At 53.0% G+C, this 8,931-nt stretch overlaps 1 protein-coding gene across 1 annotated transcript in view; it reads left to right on the forward strand.

Moving 5' to 3' along the window:
* The window catches only part of AR (androgen receptor), a gene marked incomplete at its 5' end in the record, with an annotated part of 39,088 nt that extends 31,379 nt beyond the window's left edge, over window positions 1-7,709 (forward strand). The window contains 5 exons of the mRNA XM_027690419.1: window positions 3,447-3,734; window positions 5,823-5,967; window positions 6,737-6,867; window positions 7,064-7,221; window positions 7,487-7,709. Coding sequence (XP_027546220.1) covers window positions 3,447-3,734; window positions 5,823-5,967; window positions 6,737-6,867; window positions 7,064-7,221; window positions 7,487-7,642 — 878 coding nt within the window. The remainder of the gene's footprint in view (window positions 1-3,446; window positions 3,735-5,822; window positions 5,968-6,736; window positions 6,868-7,063; window positions 7,222-7,486) is intronic.
* Between the last annotated feature and the right edge of the window lie 1,222 nt (window positions 7,710-8,931).

The raw sequence follows: 8,931 nt of genomic DNA on the forward strand, positions 1-8,931 counted from the left end.
CCCCTGCTCCAGGGAAGTGTCCCTGTGTGGATGTGGCTGCAGGGATCTTGCCAGCCACCGTGCCCAGGGAGCGTGTGAGGTGCCGGGGGCTGTTCCCGTGGGATGCCCCAAGCGCCTGTGCCTGCAGCCAGAGCTGGCAGCTGCCCATGCTGTAGGACATCAGGGCACCCCCGGCCTGGCCACTGTGCCCTGTGGGTCCTGGCTTGGGACAAAAATCTCCCAAACACGTGAAATTCCATTAATTTTGTTGATGGTAGGGCTGGAAACCTCCTGTGGTAACAGCTGAAAGCTTGTGAAAGCCCAGGCTTGAGGCACAGTTGTGTTTACCCTAATTCAGGTCCAGCTGCTGGGGGCAGAGCAGGGCTCCCATCTCACACACACGGGGGGTGTTGGTGTGAGCCCTTCCAGCCAGGGGGAATCGGACACGAGTTTTGCAGAGCCATTGCAGTAGTTAATTATGATCAGTGTTGTGTTGGATGTACCTTTTTTTCATCATCTGCTCTTAATTTCCAGCAATTGGATCTTTATTACAACTTTGTTTGCTCAGCTGAAAAACCTACTTTTATTGAATTTCTCTCCCTGCAGTGGATATTTGTTGACTGTGACTCAATAACCCTTTTGCCTTCTGCACAGCCACCTGGGTGACATTCCTTACCTCCTTGCTCCAAGGTGTGTTGTCAAATCTTCAGTGTTCTCATGGTTCCTGCAGTTTGCCAACATCTGTCAGCACTTATCTGCAGACCTCGGTCTGTCTGTTCAGTGATCAGTCCTTTGTGTTCATCCCTATTTTCCCATCCATGCATTGCTATACAGACTGGTTGAGGAAAAATGGTTAATTCTAGTTTGGGGATGAATGTAGACATTTACTAGCACAGAGCCATAAACCATAAGGTTTGTAAGAAACAAACCTGTCTGATGCTCAACACTTATACTTGCCTTTGAGATGTGTCATTGGGGAGTTGCAATCATTCAGCAATACTGTCTGATTTTATATCCTTCGAGTTCTTTTCATTCACATGGGCCTGATTGACTCAGATCTCTTAAACGTGTCTGCTGCACCAACAATGTTGTAATTATCAACTACAATTATTGTGTCAGATAAGATTGATAGCTCGACAGGTTCAGGTTTTGACAAGCCACATGCTGAAGATCATAAAAACTTCAAAGAACAGGATATAAGTCAAGTCCTGTTCAGCTCCTCTGTGTCCTGCCTGCAGCTGAGCTCAGCGTGTGCTGCCAGGGGCAGGATGTCTCCATTATTGTCAGTGCAAAAGCAGCTTCTTCCAAGTCCCCAGAACTTGCTTGAGTCCTGTCATTCACGAAAAATTGGTTCTGGAGCCCAGAGTGCTCCTCCCTCAGGGCTTCAGAAGTGCCTGCCAGGAGGGCAGTTGTTCAAACTGTGCTCCCCGGGGGTTCTTGCACCAGTGAATGTTTTATTGTGACACCATGTAATTGTGTCCTTTAAGCTTTTTTCCAAATCCCTACAGTAGTTGCCCAGTGACCCCCAGGCCAGCTCACATTGGTACTGCAGCTGCACCTTGAGGCTCCTGGGTGCTGCTGTCCCCTGTCCCTGGTGGCAGCCGAGCAGGAACACCCCCTGTTACAGGGTTCCTCCCACCTTGGCTTGAAGAAATGCACTGTAGAGTTCTGCCCAGCTTAGCTCATCCTAGGAAAAAAACATTACAGATGTCTTCAATTCCTATTTTTCTATTTCTGTTTTTGTTCCTGGTAGCTGCTGAGTGGGAGCTACCACCACAAAGAGGTTTGGCACAGGTGCTGAGTACAAACCAGTCTTTGCCTCTGAAACTTTTTTTCACCAGGTAGCATCTGTATTTCAGTGGGCTGTGGGACAGCTGCTCCTGGAATGCTCAAACCCAAACAGCACAGTTATCACGCCCTAGCACAGAGGATCTGGTTTGTGGCTGCGGTCTCAGAGCCAGCACAGTTGGTCCTTGCTCTCTTCTTACTTCACTCAGGATTTTTTAACACTAGATAGTTAAATCTTAAGGAAAACCTCCACATTTAAACCAAACCATATGTGTGTCTTACACATGTGGGTTTGGCTCCATCCACACTCAGGACCTGGGCACTCGTTGTTTCTAAACCCAAAGGGTTGTCCAGCCCTGGCACAGCTGCCCAGGGCAGTGGTGGCATCCTGGGGGGATTTAACAGCCATGTGGATGTGGCACTTGGGGACATGGGTTACTGGTGGCCTGGGCAGTGCTGTGACTTCAGGAGGGGTGAGAGACAGGGCCCTGCCATCCGAGCGGGCGATGCCGAGGCCGTCACGCTGCGCTGCAGCCCTGCTTTCCTCTCACACTCCTTTATTCTTGTTACTCGTCTCCTCCCTTTTTACAGAGCAGCCTGTCTTCATTGCCCATACACCAGATCATCTAGAGTACAGTGCCTAAAGATCAATGTTTGCAGTTGATTTACAGAGCTGCACTTTGACTTGACATTTTTATGTCTCGCTGCTTATTTTTCTAATTACAGCTGAAAGGAAATTCAAGATAAGTATCATGTAATGAAGGAGCCAAACCCCTCCGAGGACAACTGGTTTGATGTCGTATTCCCTGCTTGAAGGAAGCCATGGGCTTTTGTTCTCTAATTCATGAGGGTTTGGAGTTGGTGAGGGGTGGCAGTAGCAACCCACCTGTGCCAAGTACTGTCACACAGGTATCAGTGAGGGGAACACAGACTCTCCAAGGGCTCTGGCATTGCCTCTGGAGCACTGGTGTGCCTTGCAGGCAGACCAGCAGCTGTGGTTAAGAGCCAGCTGTGTGGGAGAAACACTTTGTCATGGTGCCATGGGCACAGTCGCTGATGGGGCTCATGAAGCAGAGTGAGGCCACCTCTGCCCAGGTCTGCTCCCCATGGTTGCAGGCCCAGGAATTGCCTGCTGGCTTCTGCAATGTGTTTTCCATAATATATGTGCAATATTTGGGAGAGCCTGGATGTGGGGCAGCAGGTGTTGCAAGGAGAAGGCTTTTATTTCAGTTGCATCCCACTTTCACTTTGGCCTGGAATGGAACAATCCCACTTGGGTATCCAAGTGCAATCGCTTTTTTCCCTAGAACGTGATCATGTGCTGAGTTTATCTTCCTGTGAGAGTTGTTTGAGTCAGTCACCTCTTCTCACTTTTCCCTGGATGATCTCTGTGTCTATGTGGGAGTTAGAGACCAGTCATGGCTGAGGATGTAAATGATGCTGGTTCTTTTCCATGTTACATTAACAAGGGAATGGATTTTGTCCCGCAGTGTGTGATCCCGTTGTCCTTAGGTGAGGGCTGCAGTGCCGGGCACTCCTTGGGCAACGTCCCCTGAGGGAGGAGCTGCTGCTGGTCATCACTTTTCCTTCCCTTGTAACCATTAGTGGAGCCAAGAAGCCTCAACCTTTTTTTTTCTTTTAATTTTTAAGTCTCACACTCAACCATGTACTTCCCACAGCCCGCAAGCTGAAGAAACTGGGTAACCTGAAGACCCAGGATGAGGTGGAGGCAGGCAGCTCATCCAGCCCCACGGAGGAACAAGCTCCCAAGCTGGTGATGACACGCATCGATGGCTACGAGTGCCAGCCCATCTTCCTCAACGTCCTGGAGGCCATCGAGCCCGGCGTGGTGTGTGCTGGCCACGACAACAGCCAGCCAGACTCCTTCTCCAACCTGCTGACCAGCCTGAACGAGCTCGGGGAGCGGCAGCTGGTCTACGTGGTCAAATGGGCCAAGGCCCTGCCAGGTGAGGAGGAAAACAAACAAATCCCCTCCTTTCCCAGTTCCAAAGCTCCCATCTGCATTGGCAGGATGCAAAGGGAGTGGTCTGCAGCCCGTGTGCCACCGTCACACAGCTCCTGGGGGAGGGCTCTGTGGGCACTGAGGGTCCCCTCCTCAGGCAGCACCTGCAGCAGTGGGGGTTGTCTGGGGGGCTGGTGATGGGAGGGGGGCTGGGGGTGATGGAGGATATTGGCACTTGTGCTTTGCCTTGCGATAGCCTCCGGCCTGGGCTACCAGGTGGGCACAGGCCACTTGCCCCCAGGGGGCTGCTGCTGCTGCTCAGAGTCCCGCTGTCCTCCCCCTCTCCCAGCTCCAGGCCCTGTCCTCCAGCCCTGCAGAATTCCTCTCTAAACAAGTATTAGCCCTGTCCCATGACTCACCTGAAGTGATGAAAAGGGTAAATTCTATCAGCTCATTAATTGGAATATGGCAGAAGAGCAATGCAGGATCCCAAAGGGCTCTTTCCTGGCAGTCACTTGGGTTGCCTGTGCGACGGCCTGGTGGGATATATTTACAATTCCTTTGGAGTGGTGCTACAGGCTGGGAAGTTTCTAGATGCCAGTCAGCAGGTGCAGTAAATGGAGCATCCCAATGACAGATGGGTTCACTGAGCCAGGTCTGTGCAGGGTCAGTGGGTGGTGACACACTGCCTGTTCCATGTTGTAATCCTGCAACCGAGTGAGTGGGATTGCAGAGAGCTCACTCTGGGCACAGCAGGATCCAGTTCACCTCTGAGCATCTCTGAGGCTGGGGTGTGGGGCTGGTTCCTAATGCCTTCCCCATTCCAGTCTCACTCCCCAGGGAACACTGCAGAAAAGAGGGACCCCACTCTTCATGTGCAGCCAAAGGAGGAGACTGAGGCACAATAAGTTTACCACTCTGTGTCAGACCCTGGTGATGACCTGTGGTCAGCTGTCTGACAGTCCCAGGAATTTAGCAGCTCCCTGGACTGGTGGTGCCAAGGGATGTTGGTCTGAATACCCTTAAATGCAGAGTAGCCCATTCTGTTTCTGATATTCTTAAGTCACTTGGCTTGTAAAACCAGGGACAAATTGTGCTTTCTCTTTGGCTTATGTATGCCAGCCATCAAGATCAGACACAGAGACACCACCAAAGCCACCTGGTGTCTGGGACTGAGGCTGTACCACTGCAGTAGTGCTGATGGAAAGGAAGAGTGCTTTGGAAAACATTTTCCATCTTAACCACCCCATTAAGAAAGGGTTTTACTCTCCTGAACTGCACCTAATGCCGACCCCTTGGTGTGTGGCTGTGCCAGCTGATCCCTGGAGCCAGCACTCGCTGTGCCAGGGCAGCATCTGGGCAAGATTCATTCCCCTGCTGTTTGGCTTTGAGAGCTCCCCAAGCCACAGAGAGCCTTGCCTCAATGGGTTGTAATTATACACAGGAGATGTTAAATTGCTTTAATATTTGATTGAAAAAATGTATGATTGTCTTTAAACTCAATTATATTTGCCTATTTACAAGTGTCTGGAAAAAAGCAGAGTTGGAGGTGGTGTAAACACTCCTAGGTTTTAACTCTGAACTGCCATCTGGGTATAGGAAATTTGAATTTAGTTGCTATTTTTGTCTCTCTTGCAATGCAGCCGAGGTTTCCGTGCTCATTTCCACAGTCATTGGATCCATGCAGTGTGTATTGGACAGAAACCAGAGTGTCTGTGGCCACGGGGTGAGGCCTTGGGGTTACCTGCTGGCTCTGAGCATCACATTAAAATCCAGCTACTTAAATTTGGTGAAGTCCTAATGGGACTTTTTCCCCTCCTTGTGTCCAAAGTCCCCTTTCTCCCCTTCCAGGGGCAGGTCTGTGCTTGGCTGTCCCTGATTCCCAGTCAGGGTCAGAGCCCTGGGCTGCCGGCCCCGCAGCTGTGTCACCGCTGGCGTGTGCATGGCCCGGGACGTGCTGAGCCTGGGCTGTGAACTGACCACCTTGTCCCAGAGGAGCACTGCAGGAGAGGTGGAGTCTGCGTGGAAACAGTCCTGGGAACTGCAGGAACACAACATTAATTCGTAACATCCCTCCCTCATTGTTTATTAGGATTTCGCAACCTGCATGTGGACGACCAGATGTCAATAATCCAGTACTCTTGGATGGGCCTCATGGTGTTTGCTATGGGGTGGAGATCCTTCACCAATGTCAATTCCAGAATGCTTTACTTTGCTCCAGACCTGGTCTTCAATGAGTAAGTGCAAAACAACACCAGCCTAAGCCAGGCTTTGGGTCAGACCAGGTGGCAAACTGAGCATCTCGTGCTCCGACCTGCCCAGCCCAGTGTGGCAGGTCCTGTTCCCAACTCCAGCCACCCATGGTGACCTCCAGGAGTGGGGAGGGCACTGTGACACCTCTCCTGGTCCTTTGCCCTGCTTCCCCAGCCTTGCCATGGGCTGACTCCCACTGGGGCAGCTGGATCTGCTGTGGGATGAAAAGCTACTCTGTATGGACCTGTCTTTCTGCTAAAGGGTTTGAGTTCCAGTTTCCAGCTCTGTTGGGCAGCTGGAGAGAACAGAAACAGAGATAATGTGTATTGTAAGGTCCTGCTGGGCTCTCCCTGATGTACCATCAGCTTAGAGCTGAGGAGGGTTTGCTGGCACTGAGGTAGAAGAGCCTGAACCTAATAACTAAGGACAGCGCTAGGCAAACCCACACCTCCCTGGGAGCTCCAGCTTGGTCTTGCATCCCTCATGGATAGACATGTTTGGGGAATCATTGCAGTCACTCCTCAGATGAACCCTGCAAGTCCCCAGTTCCATCTGTTTCCAGAGAGGGTTGGTTACACACAGGCATTTTGGAGAATGCTCCTGTCCTGCCTGTGGCATTGCTGGGACAGAGATGGGCCCTTGGCAGCGGGGACGTGCCAGGCGAGGGGGTTGCTGGGTCGAGGAGTGTGTCCTCCCCTCTCACACAGCTGCACTTTGGTCTCGGTGCCATCCATGCCCATCTTGCCCTGCCAGGTACCGCATGCACAAATCCAGGATGTACAGCCAGTGTGTCAGGATGAGGCACCTCTCCCAGGAGTTCGGGTGGCTTCAGATCACGCCCCAGGAGTTCCTCTGTATGAAGGCTCTCCTTTTCTTCAGCGTTAGTAAGTACCCACACCCTTTCCTCCACAGAACTCCAGCACCTGCCACTGTATCACCCTGGAGGTGTCTGGTGCTTTCCCTGTGCCTGGACTCTCACCTCCCAGGGGGAGCTGGGAAGTTCCCTGCTTCAGCTTCCTCCTGCTCTCCTGTTCCCCGCTCTCTGGGCTCCTCTCACTGTTTCCTTCCCATCCCACCCAGTTCCAGTGGATGGCCTGAAGAACCAGAAGCTCTTCGATGAGCTCCGCATGAATTACATTAAGGAACTTGACCGTATCATCGCCTGCAAGAGGAAGAACCCCACCTCCTGCTCCCGGCGGTTTTACCAGCTCACCAAGGTCCTGGACTCCGTGCACCCGGTGAGAGAGGACAGGGAAATGTCCATCTGTACACGTAAGAAACAATATAAGAAAGAAACTTTACAGTGAGGATGATCATTCCCTGGTACAACCTCCCCAGGGTCAGGGCAGCCCTATCATGGGGAGAGTTCAGATGCAGTTGGACAGGGTGCTGGATAGTCTCATCCAGGCTCCCTTTCCCAGGGAAGGTAGAACCTCTGCTCCATATCTTTCCAGTGAAAATGCTACACGGGGACTCATTTAACCCCTTCTCTTCCTTCCCCAGATTGCCAAGGACCTGCACCAGTTTACATTTGACCTGTTAATCAAGGCACACATGGTGAGCGTGGACTACCCGGAAATGATGGCTGAGATCATCTCTGTGCAGGTTCCCAAGATCCTGTCTGGAAAAGTCAAGCCTATCTACTTCCATGCACAGTGATCTTCCATAGGGACCCCCAAGCTGCCTCCCCTATTCCAGCCTGTTATTTCTGCACTACTGTCCTGCAGTGCCTTGGGGAATCCCTCTGCAGTGGTGGCTGAGGGGACAGGCAGTGACAGACCTGCTGGGATTCCTGAGATTTCTATTTTCCTGAGGTACCTCTGAACTGAACCCCCAGCCTCGGCCTCTGCCCAGCTCTGGCTGCTTGTGGTGATGGACAGGGACTGGCACGGAGCAGCAGCACCCCGCCTGCTCTCTCGTCTCGGTGTTTGTCACCGTGACTCCAGCGGCCCAGGGAAGAGTGGGAGAAGTGCCAGTAGTTGGTGGGTTTGGGGTGTTTTCTATACACAGAACATGACATGAAGCAGGTTGCAGCTCCACGTTTGGCTGTGGGTGATGCTACCGGCCTCCTTTGGGATGTTTTGTTTGCATTATGGTGCTGGGAAGCAGATGAGTTCAAACATTGCAGCAGAGAAGCAGAGCAGAGCCGGGGGATGAGGTGAATTTGCGGCCGAGGAGTTCCCAGGCCCCGGGACCCGTGGGATGTGTCTGGCCAGCCTGGCCCCGGGACCCGCGGGATGTGTCTGACCAGCCTGGCCCCGGGACCCGCCTGCGCCGCCGAACATGGACGGTGGAGCGGATGGGCTGCAGCCGAAGGCTGCCGGGGAAGATGACCTTGGAAGCCCCCCAATGGCAGCTGGCTCCTGTTTTCCACCTGGGATGTTTGTGCTACAGCCTGTCTGGGTCTCAGTCTGCCCCGCAGGCCCCCCGGTGCTCAGCAGTCAAAGTTCCCGTCCTTGCCAGCTGCTGCTCCCTGACAAAGCCGAACCCACCTCCAAAAGTGCCTGATGCCCTCGGACCTCCCACCTGCCCGGCTGCCCTGGGCCTCTGCAGCCCCTGCCCAGCCCCACGCCCGCTCTGCTGCTGCCACACCTCCGCAGACCCCGGATCCCAGCTGCACTCCTTCCCTTCGTTTGTCCCAGCTCTTTTTTGCAATGCCAGCAGACGAGTGTCGTGGAGCCAAGAGGGGGCCAGGATCTGTGGGACCTGTGGAGCCACCGGACTCCTCCATGAATCCTATCTGTGGGGAAGTGGCTGTGGGAACTGGCTGGTGCCACCACGGTGCTTTGGGGGGCTGGAAAGGAAGAACCAACCCTCGTGTACTCACGGTCCTATGTACATGGTGCCACACACACTGTCACACACACACTGTCACACACACGCCGTCACACAGACACACATACACACACACTGTCACACACACACTGTCACACACACACTGTCACACA

This window comes from Neopelma chrysocephalum, unplaced genomic scaffold (assembly GCF_003984885.1).
Source record: "Neopelma chrysocephalum unplaced genomic scaffold, ASM398488v2 Primary Assembly neopelma1_81, whole genome shotgun sequence".
Taxonomy (NCBI): Eukaryota; Metazoa; Chordata; class Aves; order Passeriformes; family Pipridae; genus Neopelma; species Neopelma chrysocephalum.